This window comes from Hydra viridissima, unplaced genomic scaffold (assembly GCF_058129835.1).
Source record: "Hydra viridissima isolate aposymbiotic clone 2 unplaced genomic scaffold, HvirCarnegie_v1 scaffold_15, whole genome shotgun sequence".
Classification (NCBI taxonomy): Eukaryota; Metazoa; Cnidaria; class Hydrozoa; order Anthoathecata; family Hydridae; genus Hydra; species Hydra viridissima.
In genome coordinates, this window is record NW_028324314.1 from 6,006,900 (window position 1) to 6,027,836 (window position 20,937).

Sequence of the window (20,937 nt, forward strand, 5' to 3'; positions counted from 1 at the left end):
TTAAATATTATTTAATTCAAATAAAACACGTGGTTACCTTGAATTTGTACAATTACAGCTCAGCAGCACTTTTAATTTATGGTATTACGGATGGTTTACTCGCTCATCAGTGAGAAATTACACTGTTTTTGCTGCAGACTCTTTACTGTTAATGTAACAGAACAAACTTCAAAATTTGTCACTGGGTTTTTTCCTTTAAAGGGAAAAAAAGCTGATGACCTCTGTTTAGAAATTTTAAAAAATTTAGAAAGTGATGGACTTGACATAATGATGTGCAGAGCGCAAGGTTATAATAACGCTGCCACAATGTCTAGAATTCATGGAGGTGTTCAAGCCATTCCGAAAAGAAAGAATAAGAAAGCTATTTTTAATGGATGCGTAGACCATTCGCTAAACTTGTATGGTCAACACTCTTTTTCTGAAAATGCTTTATGTGTAACATTTTTTGGAACTCTTGAGAGAATGTATTCCTTCTATGCTGCTTCCACCCATCGATGGGATGTTTTAATTGAACACACTGCAATGTCGGTTAAAAGGCTATCAACAATACGCTGGAGTGCACATCGTGCTGCTTTTAAACCGGTGAAAAATAAGTTTGATGAATGTGTGGCGACGATTGAAGCTCTACGTGATCTTCGGGAAAATTTGGAAACAAGAGGTGCTGCACAAGATCTTTTACCTGCCGTCTCTGATTTCACGTTTCTGTGCTACCTTTACTTTTGGGCTGCTGTACTTGAGGAAGTTAACTGACACAGCAGTATCTGCAGACTAAAGGCTTAACTCTTGACAAAGTAGTGACCAAGTTAGAGGCATTAAGGCTTTTTCTGCAGGAGAAGCGCAGTCACTTAGTGGAGCATGCAATTGAAGAGGCACTTTTAAAAGCAGACCAAATTGGAATAACAGCAGAAAGAAGATTAAGGTTTAAGAAGAGAATAACAGGGGAACAACTCAGAGATGCTGGACTCATTATGCAAGAAGAAAACAATAGGGCGATGCTTGAGTGTTTTAATCGTTTTATTTCAGAAATGCAGACCAGATCAACAGCGATCAAGGAAGTAGCAAATATATTTGAGGCTGATCAAACCAAGAGTCTTCTATCAGCAACAGAAGAAGAGTTGAGGGTGTCAATTCTAAAATTGACCACATTTTATGATGAGCTATCCGAAGTAGAGCTTTTAAAAGAAATACCAAGGCTGAGAAGACACATGACGGGAGCAGATGTTGATATCCACGAAGCTAAAGACTGGTCAATATTAGATATCTTAAAATTCATAGTTGACTGGGATTTCCTTGAATCTCTCCCAAGACTCTCATTAAGTCTACAGTTATTTCTTACGACCTGTGTATCTGTAGCTACATATGAGAGGAGCTTTTCAAAACTAAAACTTATAAAGAACTAGTTGCGATCAACCAAGGGACAGTCAAGACTTTCTGATCTGGTTATATTATCAATTGAAAGTGATATGGTGAAAGATATTGATTTTGATCATGTGATTGATAGAAGAATGGTTATAACGCTTGCTATCGTGACCGCAATACTGTACCATGAATTGTGAAACCAAATAAAAAAATTCTATTTAGATCTACTTGATAATTTTGAGTCACATTTTTATGAAATTAGTTAATCTGGAAAAGAACAGTTACTTAGTACACATTTAAAAAATTCTACTCTTCTAATCGTTTGTTTAAAAATCGTCATAAAACACTTTTTAGAGGTTTCAAGAAATATTTTCAAACTTTTATATTTTAATAGTTATAAATATGTGTTTCTTTTTCTAACGATGCAACACTAAAAAAGCACAAATTTATAAAAATTGTTTTCTACATGCTTTAACGTTGGTTTAAAAGATTATTGCTTTAGTGACATCATAAACTGATTCAGATCATACTCAGTTTCATATTGTTTTTCATCCCACAAGTCGCCCATTTCAGCTAGTATATCATTCATTGAAGCTTTCCTCTCGTTTGTTTTTGAAGATTTTATATCTGCAGAAGAACTTTTTTTGGAGCTAATTGTGAAGAGGTCAAGCAGTTGTGAAGTATCCATCGAATACAAGCTAGAATTGTCTCGAGTTATTACTGTGTTAGCAATATTTAGTTTAAACTTTTGAAGCCTAAATTAAAGTATAAAAAGATTAAATATCATTTTCTTATTACATATAAAAAAATCAAAGACATGTAAAACCTCTTTTCATTTAAATACATCAAATAACAACTTTCTAACCCCATAATCTTTTCTTCAAGAGTACTTCGAGCTATCAGCCGAAAAACATTTACTACTTTTTTTTGGCCAATTCGATGCGCACGATCCATTGCCTAAAATAAAATTTTAAAATTTCTTAAATGTGATATAACTTCTAAGGTATAAAAACACATTAAAGTTAACAGTTAAAAATATAATAGAAAAAATTGCATTAGAGCTGACTTTGATTAATGCGCTTTCACAAAGAATTACTTTTATATCGTTAAACTTTTTTTCTCACTATTTTAACATAAACACTTTACAGATGGTATCCTCACGCATAACTATGCGTCCTCACAGATAATTGATCCTTTTCACTCCTACCTAGGGTTAAATGTTATCAAACTTACGCGTAAACCTACGAATTTCGTGAAAACGCAAATATTATCACGCCAGGAAATTACCTTCGTTTATAAAAAAAAATCAGTAATTCTTGTTAGCGCTTTTAATTTTTAAAAAACGACAAAGTAATATCTTGCGTAATAGTTTTTTTTTAAAAAAATTAACATTAAATTGTATATCGAATTTACTGTATATACACAGATCGGAACAGACACGAGAGATGAGTAAACTAAGTGACTGCTTGGGCACCCCTTGCATATAGATCCACTTCTTGTCCATAATAATGAGCTCAAAAAAGATTTTTGAATTTAAAAATATTTCAATAAATTTGCAAATTCCAATTTCATCAAAATATTTTGAAATTGATAGATTAGGTAATCTAAGAAGGTATTAAAATGATGGCTAAGTAATATTTCTCAACTGTCTCAATACAGTTTCAACAATAATTTTAATTGTTAAACATTTGCTGTTATTATATTTCTGGTTTCTCAGTTTTGTTATTAATTTAGCATATTATCTATTTGATTTTTTGAGAATTTAACATATTATTCATATCATTTAGCATATTATCCATATTATCCATATAATCCTGCTTAGGCCCCCCAAAAGGCATAGGACGGTACCAACACTGATCACGATTAGCAACCATCTATTCTAAGATATTTTAAACAAATCCTTTTAAGGGGGGTATTATAAAGGCCAAGTGGGAACATTTAAAAGCGTTTTTGAAATCATTTCGTCCGAGCCAAATTTTTTGAGTTTGAACTTTTATGGAAAAATAATTACAAAGTATAAAATTCCATAAAAAATATATTAACAATATCCATTTTTAGAACATCATTTACTATCAAAAATGAACAGATGGCATACATTTATATTATATATTACAAATGGCATATTAGAGACTAGAAGTGAAATGTTTTTTTATACATTTTCATATTCTTTTGCACAAACAAATATTTTAATTTATTGCATTCTTTATTTTTTTCCAATATCAACTTTTTATTTCTGAAGCATATATTTCTGAAAAAAGTGGAGTTTGGTGGTCTTGGGTGTTACAATGCCTGCTGTTGTAGTCAACAACATAATTAAAAAGTTTTTTTTTTTAAATCAGAATGTACTTGAATAACTCCATTTTTAAAAACCTGAATGTACTTGACCAATCCCAATAAACCTTGAACTTTGAATGCAATGTTTCGGTAACCTGGTCGCTGAAGATTCCGAGTGAGGTATGATGTTTTTCCACGAATGGTGAACAGAATAAAAAAATGGTTAAACGTGGTAAAAAAACAGCATGGAACTTTGTTTTGACTGAGATTGGCAAGAAAATTGGAAAATTGGAAAATTTGAAGTGATAAATTTTTTCTTAAAAGTCTTTCTGTTATTCCAAAACATGAAAAAACAATTTCATTCAAATGTCTGAGATTTTCAATCAAACCGAACGCTTGATAGGCACAATCATTCGGTTTCATTGAAAATTTTAGACATTTCAAAGTAATTATATGGCTGGAAATGAATGTTTCTTGAAAAGATGATTGACAATTCCAAGAAAAAGATAGAGTTCAATTGATGGAACCACATCCAAAATGAGTGCTGAGTCACCCATGTTGATTAATGGTGGATGGACTACATTGTTAAAATCGTTTGAAGACTTTGTATCTAATCCAACAGTAACAAATGCTTCAAAAATTTTTCCTTCATCAAGCCAAAACTTCTGGAAGTTCTACATTCTGATAGATTGTCAGAATGAATATCGCAATAGCAACAAGAATGTTTGCTTAAATGGGATTGAATTCCACATATGATATTGGCTATTTTGAGATCACATTAAATGCGGAATGAAACGTCATTCGCTTGAATGATATTCATCAATACTCTGACATTTTTATAAGTTTCAGAAACATTTTCAGCAATGGCAACATTGAGCTAACGTATGATATCTGTGTTTTGGGCAGTTGAGCTTGTCAACAGTCTTTTTAATTGAGGATTTCTTATTTCGTCATCATTCTCAAAAGTTAGCTTAATAACTGTAGGGCTATTTTTCAAAAAACGATCCTCTTCCATCAATTCCAAGCTTGACAAAAAGGATTAGAGCTGTAATCTCTGGCCAAAAAAACACTTTGTTGATCCTCAAGGTTTTTTTTTTCTTTTTTTTTTGAGCTTTTTCTTTTTCATCTAAAATTTGGACAAAAGTGAGTTAAAAGAAATGTCAATTATTTTCCAGCAGCTGCAAATTTTTTTTTAAAAAAGGTTTTACAAATCGAGTTTCTGTTGATTTGTTCAGTGTTGAGGTAAGTTATCTCATTCCTGTATTGGATAGTTTAGCGTTCAACTGTACTTTCAACAAGCTTTAGATTGTATGTGTTGAACTGGTTAACTTGTGTGCAGATACCGGGCCTAAACAAACTAAGTAAGATAAACTAGAAAACGCTTGCTTAAAGCGATCACTTGTGTGTGATCATAACATTTTTTGAAAACAAAGGTTTTTGAATTGTGCAGAGGAGTACTATCACATGGTTTTATGGACGTAAGTGTACTGCTCTTGCTTGACTCAAGAGGAGTGTTCCTCCTAGAGATGCATCCTTTGAGCTAATGATAGCAGACACAATTTGCACAGCTTTAACTGAATCTGACTGGACCAAACTTGTAAGCTTTGGTGTCTTGTAGTTGCAGGAATATCTGAAACCTTAAGCTATAAATGACAAGAATTATATGAACCTTTTTTGTGCTAAGCGAAAGTCTAGGCTTGGGAAATTCTCCTTCTTTTTCAAAGTCACCAGCATCTCTTTTTTTTGTAAGAGATTTTACCAAGAGTTACAAATGGTCTGTGGAACCCTTTCATCAGAAAAGTTTAAGTCACTTTTTATAAAATTTACACATTCTTCAATTGATTAAATAACTTAACTCTCTGTCACTTTTTCTCATGCAAAGAAAACATAAAAGATTTTCTACAAATTTCAAAAACACCTCTAAGTGTTCTCACTTGGTCAATATAATGCTTCCCCTAAAGGAATTTGTTTGGTTCTTTCAGATGATGTTAGCAATTAATATTTACAGAGTATGACCATCATTTATCTTTGAGAAAATTTGATTCAGTACAATTTTCTTTCTTTGTATAACCATGTAAGGTGAAATAATTTTTATTAAGGGTAGGAAAGAGGGGGTGGAAAGGAAGTGGCATTTCACATTAGTGAAATACCCTTTATAAAAACCATTTTACATCCCCTCTTCCCTAGCCAGGGTTCCATCTTATAAACGTCAGCATGGCCAAATGAGATACTACTTCAACTCAATCTCTCAAATTTCATCTAATGGCAAGATTTTTGGTTCCTTTTTTTGAAGCATGAAGATTGAAAAAATAGGATTTAAAAGGATAAAAAATGTTAAGCAATGCCAAAACAAAAGCTAGATATCTCAAAACTGAGAAATCTCAAATTCTCTTGCTTGAGATTTTTTGGTTACATTACATATCACTAAAGTAGCGACTTTAGATTTTTTTTTTGCAACTTGTCCCATTGAGTATTTTTTCTGCCACAAGAAAAATATAGCCGGTCGTGTTTCAACTGATAACCTAAGCATCCCCTTTTTGTTGTATTAAAAGTGATATTTTCCAACATTGCAAAGAATTTTAAATTTTAATGACATTTTATCAGCACAAAATTTCATGCCATAGAGTTGTTTGTATATTTGGAAAACAGCCAAGTTCATTTTTACTAAGAAATACTTACATTTTACTTCTTAATTCAAATATAAGAAAACTAATAATTAAAATTTTTCAAACTTTTGTCTTAACTGTACTTTGTTTTAAAGTAGCACAAAACTTTCTTCAGAAAAATCCAATATTGTTTAGATTAACACAATATTACCAACTTAGATCATTAAAATTACATTTAAATAGTTTCTTGTAATAGGAAATTTATCACCAAATTTGCAGAATGAAGTAAAAAAAAATTTTTGAATAGAAAAAAAATAAAAACATTTTTAGATAAAATTTCTAGTACTTGCAAATCTTTCATCGGATTCCAATCATGCTCAACAAATATTACTGTATCAGCACCGGTTAAATTTAATCCCAAACCTCCCACATGAGTAGTTAACAGTAAAACATCAATACTTGGATCATTGTTAAACCTAAAAAAAATAATTGATAAAATTTTAGAGATTCTGTGCACTAGAATACTAAATTAAATAACAAGTTAAGATTAAAATATGACAACAATAATTAAAATTATATCGCACATTTGCACAATGTTATGCCGTTGATTTGCAGGTACACTCCCATCTAATCGTAAATAAGTTATGGATGGTAAATGCTGCCTGAAGAAGTAAGAGCAATATACAGTTAAAAAAACAAAAACAGTTTACAGGTAAATATGAATGGTTTTTTAAAGAAATCAAAAAAAAGAGTTGAGGCTTACTGCAGTTATAAAAACAAAATTGCAAAAAATGGTAAATCAAATTACCTTTGTTTAACTTATTTAAATAACTCAAGTTTGTGACTTACTTTTACATACTAGATGTTAAGCAAAAAACATAATAATGATAACCTCATAATTGTTTAACTTACTTAAATAAATCATTTTCAACAATATTCAGCATTGACTTTAACTGAAAAAATATCAAAGCTCTGTGTTGCGACACTACTGAATTGAGCATGTCCTCTGAGAGATTCACATTACTTCCGACACCAATTCCACAATCCAAAAGGAGTTGTCTAAAGAAAAACAGTATAATTGTCAAATATTATACTGCAAATATAATGTGCAATAACTACAGATAAAATTTTTAACAACTGCCAAATTAAAAATCACTAAAAATTCTTCAAGCTTGAAGTTTTATAGAGCAACTGAAAAAAACAGTTTACAGAGAAAAACTATTTCATATCTTTTGTGTTGAGAAAATAAAATTGGTTGATGAAAAATATCATAAAAAATAATAGAAAATTTTATTCTTTCTCCAAATCAATTAAACATAAAATAAAATTCTCCAAAAACACTGAAAACTTTTATATTTCTAACAAACTATCTGAAAAATCTTTGTGAGTTTTAAACTCAACCCAAATAAACATTGTTTACAGGATTTACACCATTAATTTTAAAAGTAAGATGTAATATCTTGGAAAAATCCTAAAACAATAACTATTCTGATATCTAATAATAACTAAACTATTCTAATACTTCTTTTTCATCTATATTAGAAACACTTAAAATGATCATTTAGAATTGACAAATACTGTTCACACCATACACACATATTTAAAAAAAAAAAAGTTCACACCACACACACGCATATTTTTAAAAAAAGTATAATTAATCATCATAGATCAAGTATCAAAAATATAAAGATGTTTTACACAATATTTTAAAAAATTTCATCAAAAGATTGGACTGATTTTTCAGAATGAACTACAAAAAAACAAGTGCATCAAAAAGAAAAATTTTCCTCAAATTATTGTTGGCAGGTATTTTTATAGCATCAAACTACAAGTATACTCATTAATTAATATGATGTATTTTTATGATGTCAATGTATTAAACTCTTGAAAACCCACCAAGAATAATCAAGGTCTGTTAAAGAATAAGTTTTTAAAATTTTGAAACTTTATCATTAAATGTGAGACAACTCTAACTTAAATCTAGAAGCAATTCATAACATACCATAAAGCATTCAAATTATAATGGTAAACAGTCTAAAAGAGCCAAAATCCTTGCCCTTTATATATCTTTATTTGTTATACCATCATTATTTTCTATTGACCTAATGAGGCGGCAATAATGAAAAAATTTATTTTTACTCATTAATATAACAACCAGGCTTTTAAAGAAACTTTTAAGTAAAAAGAGTTCTTTAACAAGAACCTTTACATTTCCATAAACTGGTATGGAGCATCCCCTTTTTGTTGTATTAAAATTTGCTACAGTACTCTCCAATTTTGACTGAAGGCTTTTGAGCTTGGAAGCAAAACCATAATGTAATGAAGTGAATAATATGCAAAAATGAAATAAGAAATTATTTTCTCATGTGTTAAATACCACAGTATGAAAGGCAGCCTTTATCCAAGAACTGACAGCTGTTGCACATGCTTTTGATGACACATCACAGGATCATTCTCTAATACACGCTGGGCATCATCACAGTAAAAAATAGTCATATACTTCTCATTAGCTATTATATGGTTGTAGTGATGACAGCTCCTGGCCCCCACATATGAATAGACACTTTTTCCACTATAACACAGAAAATAAAAAGAAGTGTTTGCTGTTTGGTTTTGACACTGATAACCTTGCAATTAACTTTGAAGGCACACTGTCAGGTGGTGGTGAAACTAAACTATTGAAGTTAGTAATAATCTTTATTATGTAACGTGCGTGTAATTGATTCGTAGAATAATGTTAACATACAAATATGTTTAGAATAAATCATTTCTAAAAATAGAAACTGTGTTATATGATATACAGGTGACTAATGCTTTTAATTGTCGTTTTTATGTTTTAGTATCATTTGGGTACATTGTTTTATAAATTGTTTTATAAATTCTTGTTTTATAAATTCTACGAATCAATTACACGCACGTTATTAATTTAATCTATAATACAATACATTTATTAAGTAATGCAAAAAATAAATAGACAATATCTCAAACATTTTATTAAAACGAATATACAACAAAATTTCATAATTATAAGCACTCTTGGAGGTTTTATTTTACATTTTCAATAATACCCCCATCAACTTGCATAACCAATTCACATCAATAAAGAACGTCAGTCGAAGAAACCAATAATTCATCCTGTGATACTTCAAATATCACCTCTAAAATTTCTTTCATTCTCTTAAGCTCATTAATATTTTGGACACTCCTCTTCGATAAACTCTTGATTTAATCACACCCCAGAAATAAAAATCTAAGTGATTAAGATATGGTGATCTAGCAGGCCAATTAAAATCAAATCCACAATCAATGACATGTTCATAGAAGTGCTCCTCCAGCACTTCTCTAGCAGACAAGGAATAGTGAGGAGGTGCACCATCATGCTGAAAGACTGTTGAGGATAATTTACATTTTTCATGCAATTGTGGCGGAACATGAGTCTCTAGCATGTCTGTATAATTTTCTTCTGTTACAGTATCCTCAAAGAAAAATGGTTGCAAAGAAAATGAGGCTGTAAAACCCATCCAAACACAAATTTTTTCTATATAGAGTATCTTCGGTAATGTTTTAGAAGGTTTTTCATCACCTCAAACAACACAATTGTGTCTGTGAACATGACTGTACACAGACACAATTGTGTTGTTTGAGGTGATGAAAAATCACAAAAACAATTGTGTTGTTTGAGGTGAGACAATGTAAAAATATGCCTCATCACTTCAAAGGATGTTAGATAAGAGATGCTGATTTTCAACAATTTTTTTGAGAAATTGACACATGCAAAATTTTCAGCTGCTGTTATGGCCTATGTTCAATTCAATTTTTAAGGATATTGATGCAAATGATGTTGTAGTAAAGTGTAAACAATTAATTTGCATATTCTAGTTACTCTTGAAATATCAGATGTCGTTGCAACACCACAAGGATCATTACAATGAAGTTCTTTCAGAGCATTGAAAACACTTCGTTCATCTTTTAGAGATGGACATCCCGATTTTTGAGCATCGTTAACAGACCCAGTTGTTGCAAATTTGTCAACAAATCTAGTGATTGAGGATGCTGAGAATGGATTTTTATTTAATCCATGCTTTGTTTTAAATTGCCTAAGAGCTGCAGTTGCACCTTCTTTATTTTCATAAAACAATTGTATTATCTCAATGCACATTGTTAAATCGTTAGATTTAAATATGTAGAGACAAATAAAAGTTTTTTCTAAACAATAAATAAACCTCCATATATGCACTATATATTTATAAAAAATATTGTATCGAAATTCCATTGGTCAAAAATATAGATCTATGGTTTTTTTCATTACTTAATAAATGCACTGTAGATTTACTATGAGGAACCCATTATTAGTCAATAAAAATAGTTTTTCTGCCATTTCATCTTAAACTTGGATTCATGAAACAGTTTGTTAAAGCACTAAAAACTGATTTACAAATTTGGTATGTTTCACAAATTTGGTATGTATCACAAATTTGGTATGTTATAAATGATAAAGAATTAAAACAATGAATAGCAAAAAGAAAGTGGCTTGGTTGTCATTTGTGGTTGTTGTAAAAAACTTTCTTGGAAATAAAAAAGCAGAAAAATATCCAAATTTAATTGATAAAATGTTGTTTAAAACTTCATTTTATAAATAGTCATTTTGGCTAGTTTCCTGAAAATCTTGGAGATGTGAGTGAAGAACCAAGAGAGTGGTTCCACCAAGATCTTAAGACAATCGAAGATCGTTACCAAGGACATTGGGACAACCACATAATGGCAGACTACTGTTGGAGTATCAAGCAAGATGACTCAGAAAAAGTTTATAAACAAAAGAACAACAAGCAAAAGTTTCTTTCTGATTGAATATTTTTAATTAAACTATAATTGTTTTTAAAACTAAAGTTTTCATTATTTTGTAATTAATTAATAAAAAGTTTATGACTTTGCTACGACTTTGATATTTATAAAATGTTCATTTTAAACAGTTCATATTTATTTTCATCTGCTTTCTTTTTTTGTTTTAATTTTGTAAACAACCTAAATCTTTTTAAAGATCTTAGTATTTCCAAATGAGTTTCAAATCTGCTTTTCAGAATTATTTCTAATGTTTTGCAAAATAAAAAAATATTTATTGCAAAATATCTATAACTTGCCATACAAATCTGATGCCAGATTTGAATTCAGCATGTCAAAATTATGTATGAGCAAGTTAATACAATACATTTTTTGTAGACCTGTGCAATTAAAGAATCAAAAGCTAAATCTAAATTGAGGAAGTAATTAATGCAAAGAAAAATAATTGAAGCTAAATCCTAAAAAAACAAACACTTAAATCTTACCAATGAGAGAACTATTAGGGTTGAATAATGTCATGCAAAGGATTAAAGTGCTTTAGCTTTAGAACAGGTAAAAAAGGACAAACCTCTACATGAAGAAAATAGCTGAATGAAAATTAAAATTAATTAAGGAATAACTAGAACCTAATATTTGTTTTGATATGGATTTAATAAAAATCCCTAAAAAGTAATATTATAATAACAGAAGAACGAATAAAGATTTGTATAGAGTAATTTAGCAAGCTAAATTATTCTTTAAGTAACCCATTCTTCACCTCTGAACTCTATTGAATTCAGGGCTGAAAAATGGGTTTTGGCCCAAATAGAGATCTTATCCCTAATTTGGCAAAACTGACTTAAAAACTAATTGGTTCTAATATTTTTATTGGTGAGAAAGTCTGAGCAATAGTCTGTAAATTTGTCCAATTGAATGTTAAAAAAGAGTGGTGGAGCAACAAAGAACATCAACTAGAATAAGATTTAAGTGAAATCAGCATGCTTAAAAATTCAGTGAAAACTGTGTACAGAACCTGATGATAGGTATAAAAAAAAATGTGTACTCTACATCAAGCAAAATATAGGCATATTTGATACAATTTGATAAAAAAAAATTGTTAAAACATTTACATAATTGTGTATATGATATTTATTTTGACTTCTGTATCTAAATGAATCTAAAATAACTCATTTAAAACTTACTTCAGTGCCAGGAGTTTTGATGAATGTTGAATATCATTAAGTGATGATTTACTTTCTGCCAAGTAAGAGCAAACTGAATTATATTCAGGGTGAGAGGGTGTCATTACCAGAGATGGGTGATTGCAAACTTTGCGTAAATACTGCAGTGCCTAAAACAATGAAAAATACAATGAATAAAACAACATTCAACAATCATTAACATGATCATAATAATGGAAATAAAATAGAAATTATGTTACTTGAAATATGTGACCAGCTTCTTGCTTTGTTTCAATGCTCTTGCATGAAATATCAACAACTCCATCAATATTTTTCTTTGCTTGAGATTGTGAGAAATCTTCATAAAGTTTCACCTTGAAAATTTTTTTGTTAAAGATTCATTAAAAAAATAATAATGATAAAATAAAATATTAGATAAAACACAAATTATTTTGGTTTTGTGGGTTTTGACTAATAAAACACTTCTAAAAGAAAAAGGTTTCATGAAAATAACTTAATATGTAAACATAACTTTATTAATAAAAATAATTTAAAATGTTTATTGGCTTTAGTTTCCATGATATAAGCAATCACCTAATGAAATAAGATTTACAAAATGCTAGATGGATGACCAATAGAAAACTGCCACATGTAACAAGATAATGCAATATTATTAAATGTTGCATACAATTTGGATAAAAGTTGGGGACTACACATATGCTGCAAATCAAATGAATAGGAAAAACCCTTTTTGCAGAGTCAACAGTTTAAAGATAATCAACAGCACATGTTGGTCACATATTTATGGTTATTTACTTATGGTACCTCCATTTGTTAAAGGTCTAAGATTGAAAGTTTGTTTTTAGAGTTTTTAAACATTCCATCAGCAATATGTGTACTGAACATATCTTTCTCATCAAGAAAAACTTCTAATTCAAAAAGAATCTGAAAATTTTGTAGTTGAGTCCAGTGATGAAAAATCTCAGGAGGTTTGTAGTAAGGTAATTCCATGTCAATATAGCCAAAAAAAAATAAAATATGATTTTGAAAGAAATTATTGCAATAAAGTAGTTCTGAAAATTTGATCCAATTCTAAGTGGTTTATAAAATATTGTTTATTAAAGCTTAACACATTGTAGTCTTGAGCCCCTCCTGCTGCATATATCTACACTTTTATCAATAACTTTTTAAATAATTTCTCTGATTAACTGAAAGTTGGTATCTAAGTGGACTTGAGGTTGATGAACTTTTTAAGTTGTTTAAATTGAAAGGGAAGAATTGACAAATAAAGGTATTTTTAGTTTTAGTATTTAAAGTTAAATTTTACTCAGGCCCTTCTAAATAGGATAAAAGTCAATGTTGACTTGATAAACAGACAAAAATACTTTGCAATCATCATTACATCTATCTATCTATCTATCTATCTATCTATCTATATATATATATATATATATATATTAAAAAACAACAACAAAAAAAAAAGATACTAAATTACAGAGAAGCTGAAATTCTTGACTTGGTCTGTATACTGTAATTACTGGTCTGTATTACAGAGAAAATTTAGATTTTGTAAGATTTAGTTTTTACAGGGTTTTATTTACAGCTCTGTAAAAAAGAGTCTGTAAATACAACTTTGTATTTACAAAATCCTGTAAATGTTTTTAGGATTGATGCCTGGTCTCCTTACATTTGGATGGCTAAAGACGCTGTACGCTCTTAAGATTGAACTGCTGCATGAAAACAAAAATTCTTCAGCTGACTGATCATGAACTTTAAGCCATTCAATACTTCAACAAAGTTGGGGTTGAAGTTTACATTCAAACATAGGTTTTATGAAAAATATCAGTGGATGTACTCAGCAATCACATAAAATTGATCAACAGACTTTATGATGAGAAGCCACAGAAAAACTTTATGATGAGAAATTGTTATACTTAAATTCAGAATGTAAAATTTATTAAGAAATAGCGCATTTCATTTCTGAAACTTAAAAAAATTAAAATTTTTCAGAACAGTGTAATCAAGTATCATACACTAAACAAAACAATTATATAAATAAAAATAACTTTATCATATGCCTATTTTAACTATAATGCAGTAAAATATTACATGGATATATTAAGAGATAAGTTAATATTACTAATAACCTGAAGTGGGCTGAGCTCACAATAATAATCTTGAATAATCTTTGGTGGTAAATCTTGTAAAACATCTTCTTTAAGTCTTCTTAGTAAAAAAGGGAGGGTTTGTTTATGCAAAGCTTCCATAGCCAACGCTCCTGTAAAAAATTTTGTAAAAAAATAATAATGATAAATAATTTTTCTAAATAACTTCTAAAAAGAAACTTTCACATAAAACTAATAGGGAACTTATATTAAAACTTTACCTTTCACATAAAATAGATTAAAGATTCACAGACAAAAAAAGCATCAAGCAAATGTTGTTATAAAACAAAACAAGAAATAACTTAATAACTAACATTTTTTTTTTTGCATGATAACAAGCATAAAACATGACTATATACATATAAGAACAAAACATGCTTATGTAAACACATGTATATGCAAATACAGTGGTTATACATAATAGCTGTTTAACTCAGGTGGGCAACTGAAATTTTTTTAGGGTAACAGAGTTTTGGCTTGAAGAGGGAAAACAGTACCAAAAAAAGGAAAAAAATTTATTAGGATTTTATTAAGATTAAAAAGTTAATTAACCTGCTTCTTGTTCTTTGGATGATGATTTCACATCTTTACTTTGTAATATAGGTTTGCCAAATTTTGCTGTAAAGTACTTTTCTGTTCCAAGAAATCCAGGCATCAGAAAATCAAAAAGTGACCACAGTTCAAGAACATTATTTTGAATTGGTGTTCCACTAAGTATAAGACGATGATTGGCTTTTAACATTTTGATCTTCTTCGAAAGCTATTATAGAGAAAAGATAAAAATGTTTCTGAGTAACACAGGATTTCAAATACATAACTATCTGAGTGTATTTTAATAATGGAAAAAAAAATTTTTTTTAAATTAATAATATTAACAATGACTATATAGGCAAAAACATAAAACACAATTCCAAAAGTAAGAAACAGTCTGAAATTTGGTTCAAGGGGAACTTAAAGTGGTCACAAACAAAAAACTAATATTCACTCATATATTATACTAATAACACTGGTCAACCCTCTGAGATAAAATCACGTGTTCTTCATTAAATCTGAACTACTGATTCCAAAACTGAAATCAGAATATTCTTATCATGTCTGAGAAAAAAGTTATAAAGATTCCAAAAAAATAAAAAATAACAACAATTGAGCACTGTTTATTCATAAGCCCAATGTAACATGTACATTAAAAACACAAGTAGACATGAAACACAGGCATAACATCAACTAGACATTCAAATTGTCGTTATTGAGGTCTAGGAAAATAAAAGTGCTTTATGGCTTTAGATTTTCTTTTGTAGCTGCATCAAACAAAAATCTCCCATCAAAATAGGGTTGAATCAGCTGTAATGGTTTCCATGACTGAGATGTCTTGATGGAATCTTTCCCTTATTCATTACTTACTGCACCTTGGTTTGGAAAGAAAAAACTCAGATATGAATACAATTTCTTACAAAAGCTCATTATCAACATTTAGGTCAATGGTTTCCATTAAAATTTTCAATGACAGAAACAAATGCATTCCTCCAGTTCCTTAATAGTCTGGCAAAAAGTGCTATTGTGCTATACTTTGTGGATTTAAAAGCAAATAAACTACCAGTTTTGTGTCTTTTAAAACAGCTCAAAATATCTCTTTAAGAAATTCTTGTTATCATGACTGTCATTTCTATGAAATGCACAACTGGAATAGATGGATTTACATAACCATTATAAAGCAAGACAACTTTAAGGTGTTTTTAAATCATTTGTTAAATGCTTAGAGCCAAGCTCATGAAACAGACCACTAACATCTGTTTAGAAACATCTATTGTTTTCCTGGGCAAAAAATGTGGACAGTGTTACTTGTCTTGTTCTGAAACAACTCACATTAGTTCCAGGCAGCAAAAGACTGCTTAAGGCTGGACCCAAAAACCTCTGCCTTTTTATTTGATAGTGCTAAAGCGCACTCACATCTACTAGATTGCAGAAGAATCAACCTGACTCCTTTTGTTACATTTTGTCTCTAATTTTAAATACAAAAAAAGAAATAACAGAAAACCTGTTACAGACTTCATTAAAAAAGTCTATTAGGGGAATTTTAGAATTAAAATTAGAGATCAAGACAAGTCATGGGCTCTTCATGCTGTTTTTAAAACCTTTATTAAACAAAAAATCTGAAGTCTTTAGAATACTAAAATCTTCCATCAGTAATTCTACCTGTACCTCACAGTGTGTTCAAGAAATTACCTATTTTCCTGTTGAATCATCAGAAAAAGAGACAGCTCATAGCACAACAGTACCCTACAGCCATTCCAAAACTCTTAAAGAGAAGTATAACCTATTAAAGATGTTCTACAGCATATGAACTACAATGACCATCAGCGAGTAATGTGAAGATGCTAGGACTACAAGCTGGCTTTACCAAATATCCTTGTTTCCATTGATTTGCCCTACTTATGTTATCTTAGTAACAAAGCTTAAAAAAGATTGCCTGGTGCAAACTGAATTGAATAAAAGTAGAAGACCAGAGATTACAACTGTGGCAAATGCCACATGATATAATCATATTCCCACCTTTTCACATTTAGATAGGGTTGATGATACTGTTTGTGAAAACATTAGATAAAGAGGGTGATTCTTTTCAGTTTTTTGTAAAAAGTTTCCAGGTTAGCAATAAGAAGCTAAAAGCTGGTATTTTTTATGGACCCCACATTTAACAGTCATAAAAAAGATGCCGATTTCTGTCTATCAATAAACCAGCTGGAGTTCATTAAAAGATATTGTAAAAAACTTTCTGATCAACCAGAAAGCTGATGACTATGAAGAACTTGTGAGAAACATGTGAAAAAAGAAATTTCAAAAGTATAGCTCCTCCACAATCATTTAAATTGTTTTACAGAAAATCTGGGTAATAGTGATAAATTAGGTGAAAAATTTAACTACAATATCAAAGTAAAAGAGGAACAATACCAATAAAGATGGCATATCAAAATTTTGTCTTTTGTTTAAGTTTAAAGCACCACACACCTGACTCCCAACATTCAAGAAAAGTCTTAAATACAGTTTTTACCATAAATTTTTACTTTTATTATACTTCTTTTTAACTTTTCTTTACTATATATTTTTTATCCTATTACATAAAATAAATTGACATATCTGAGAAGTCTTTCACCTGTGTTGGTAGTAGTTTTTTTGACATAATTCTATTGCCAAAAGAAGAGTATTCTATAGAATTAAAACTAGAGCTAATAGTAAAAAAGTAGTTGTGATTTTCAGATTCAGCATCCTTAAATTACTAAGAAACAGTTTTAACATTCTTAGCACAAAGACAAAAAAAAAAAAAAAACTATATGTAGACCTGCCACACTGATAATACCTATAAATCAAAAGTATTTAAGGTAAAAAAAAAAAAAAAAAAAAAAAAAGCTGATCTAGGATAAAAAAAACTAAAACTTAGGTTACCATGGTTTTACTGTTTTTAATAATGTGTCCTTCATCCAGTATACAATAATTCCAATGCTGAGCACTATGAAAGGAGTCAAAGTTAAGGGAATAAAATGTGAACTAATTCAAATAACTTTTCCTCAGGAAAACCAATGATCTGAATAAAGTGTTGTTTACTTACATAAAAAAATCAGCATCATTTCTGATAATGTCATATGATGCTATAACTAAATTGTAATTTTTCAAGTTAGCTTGTAATCTAAAAAACATGAATTATTAGAAATAAATTGTGATTATCTAATTTGATTACAAATTCATTTATGCAAAATTTACTAGAAAAAACTTAAATTTTTAATTTTGTTATTCTGCATTAAAAATTATTTCCTATCGCACTTTTATTTTAGTACATTTATTTCTTTTGTATCATTTTGCTATAAAGTACTAATTATTTGCATTGTACAAACTTTAAACCAAAACATCCACTAGTAAAACTTATTTTCTATCATAGCAATTTCTTTATGGCAAAATGGTATCAAACACATTTCCTTAAGTTTTGCAATTAAACACTTTAACAATTCTTCAACTGATGGCCTTTAAGTAAAGTTCTAATGATTAGGTATAACTTGTCAACTTATGTAAATGCATACTAATCAAGCCATGCATTCTATTGCATTCACTGTTTTATTGCATTTTTTTATTTAAAAAAAATTTATGGCTGAAATGTAAATTTATTAGCACCTTTTAATTTGCATTTTCTTTTTTTTTTTTTTTTTTCCATTTACTTGCACTCAAAAAATTAAATTAAAATGAAAGATTCACTAACTTATAATATATTGAGTTATACTACATTTTTAAACTAAAAAAATTTTGAGTAATAATAGTTTTGGAAAAGAGCAAGATAACCAGGAATAAATTTATATTGGTACCAAAAAATTATTCTTTATTAAAATAACTTTTAAACATTAAATTTCAACTCTATTTGTGACTCTTTTGTATGATGATTAAAATTACTTCATGTATTTTTTCAGAGAACATCATTGCATTTAAACTCTCTATATAAGTAAAATAACTGTATACAAGTATCCTCTTTTTCTTTTGATTTATAAAAAATATTGAAGATGTGAAAACCTTTTAGACCCATTCAGCTTAAAGTATATTAAAATACAAAAGGTAATAACTAAATAAATTTTTAAAAATACGAAAGGTAACTAGATAAATTTTTAAAAATACGTAAGGTAACTAGATAAATTTTTAAAAATACGTAAGATAACTAGATAAATTTTTAAAAATACAAAAGGTAATTACTAAATAAAATCTTTCTCATGTTTTGTCATCAAAAACATCAACTTTAAATGTTTTATGTATTTTTTTTATACCTATTTTTAAAAATATTTTATGTATTACTTAGGTCGTTAGAAAAGTTCGTAGAACTCCCCTCTAAAAAAAAAAAAAAGAAGAGTTTTTTTTAATTTTGTTTTATCAAATGTTCAAAATAATGTCCATCGTTATCTATACAAAGTTGCATCCTTTCAAGTCATTTGTCAAATGTTTTTTTATACTCTTCTTTGGGTATACTTTGAAGTAGCTTCGTTATGCGAGTTTTTTGACTTTCGACGTCAGTATCGTCATCAAGATTTTTTTTTATCAAGTCGAATAGCCAATAATCGGATGGAGCTAAGTCTGGTGAGTATGGAGGGTGGCGAATTATTGTAATTCCAGCTTGGTTTAGACAATTTGTGACGGTTTCAGTCACATGGGGTCGAGCGTTATCATGGAGAAATTTGAAATTTTGAGTGCCTGTTTTAGGTCTTTGCTTATTTATTTCGCATATAAGAGGTTTCAAACAATTTTTTATATAATATTCGCTAGTAATGGTGTCTTTCTTTTCAACATAACCCAAATGAACAACACCTGTTGTTTTGAAGAAGATGTAGAACATGTTTTTCGGCTGAAACCTGTCACATCTTACTATAGTTCTTGGACTTTCACCTTCACCGACCCAACTAGCGCTAGCCGACTTGTGTCCAACTTGTCTCAAATAAAACCACGACTCATCCCCTGTAATAATATCACATAGTCTCCATGGACCGTTTCTGAAAAGAGCTAAATTTTCCTTACATGCCTCAACTCTATTCTTGCGATTTTGATTGGTTAACTTGTGGGGTATCCAACGTGATGTTAATTTTCTTTTTTTAAGTACGTTGTGAATGATTTTGTTGATTGTAAAGCGATTAATCGATGTCAGGGCTTCAATTATATCATGTGTTGCATGAGGATTTTCTTCAATAATGGCTCGCACACGTTCAATATTCTCAGCTGTATACGTGGTTTGAGGGTGCCCTGAGCGAGGATCATCTTCGAGACTCTCTCTACCATCTTTAAATAAAGTAGCCCACTTGGCAACTGTACTATATTTTGGAGCTTGGTCACCATGAACTAAAACCAACTCATCGGTTATGGCTTGTGCTGAAACTCCAAGTAGAGCACAGGTTTTAATATATGCTCGATATTCAAATTTATCCATTTTTAAATTTTTTCTTGAAAACGTATATAGTAAAATTTAAATAACTTTTTTAATAAACATTCAAAATACTTCAACAAGTACTTAAAATGTTCATAATTAAACGCAGTTTAAAATGATATATAAATATTTAATTATTTCCTGTCTCATTGTATCTTTATAGATGAAGTTCTACGAACTTTCCTAACGACCTAAGTACTTCATACTTACAGTCCCTGATCAAATTATTAGCTCACCTTATTAATTTTGGTTATTTTTGAGGATTTAATGTTTTTGGTGCCATTTAAATCTGATTGCAATATTGTTACTAGTTGATTTATATTTTTTTGTTTATAACTTAACACATTGAAGTTTTTAGAAATATAAAATTATATTAAGGGTGGTTACAATTTCAGGGGAATAAGTGGTACCTGTTTAATTCATAAAATTCATTTTTGTCATCCATAATGATTTTATGTTTTTTTAAGTGTAGTGATATTTTTTTTAACCATTGTTATTTAATTACATAAGATTTGTATTATAATATATTTTGGAACAATTTTTAAGCAATTATTTCAATACTTTATTATGTACTTTTTTATAAAAACCAATTT

General features: G+C 29.3%; 2 protein-coding genes across 5 annotated transcripts in view; one reads left to right on the top strand and one right to left on the bottom strand.

Annotated features, from left to right (window-relative positions):
- The first annotated feature begins 90 nt into the window (after window positions 1-90).
- Window positions 91-1,400, top strand: LOC149878392 (uncharacterized). The gene is made up of 2 exons (XM_090072531.1): window positions 91-741; window positions 831-1,400. Exons 1-2 carry the CDS (start codon window positions 91-93, stop codon window positions 1,398-1,400), a joined length of 1,221 nt encoding a protein of 406 aa, XP_089928657.1.
- A 176-nt stretch (window positions 1,401-1,576) lies between these two features.
- The window catches only part of LOC149878393 (TATA-binding protein-associated factor 172-like), a 74,220-nt gene continuing 54,859 nt past the window's right edge, over window positions 1,577-20,937 (bottom strand). For all 4 annotated transcript variants that reach the window (XM_090072445.1, XM_090072443.1, XM_090072444.1 and 1 more), the window contains exons 30-40: window positions 18,005-18,082; window positions 17,842-17,905; window positions 14,956-15,163; window positions 14,386-14,516; window positions 12,499-12,612; window positions 12,260-12,408; window positions 7,152-7,298; window positions 6,824-6,901; window positions 6,586-6,715; window positions 2,225-2,316; window positions 1,577-2,114 (exon numbers count right to left, since the gene is read on the bottom strand). In XM_090072445.1, the coding sequence (XP_089928571.1) occupies window positions 1,850-2,114; window positions 2,225-2,316; window positions 6,586-6,715; window positions 6,824-6,901; window positions 7,152-7,298; window positions 12,260-12,408; window positions 12,499-12,612; window positions 14,386-14,516; window positions 14,956-15,163; window positions 17,842-17,905; window positions 18,005-18,082 (1,456 nt within the window). In that variant the 3' untranslated portion in view covers window positions 1,577-1,849. The remainder of the gene's footprint in view (window positions 2,115-2,224; window positions 2,317-6,585; window positions 6,716-6,823; window positions 6,902-7,151; window positions 7,299-12,259; window positions 12,409-12,498; window positions 12,613-14,385; window positions 14,517-14,955; window positions 15,164-17,841; window positions 17,906-18,004; window positions 18,083-20,937) is intronic.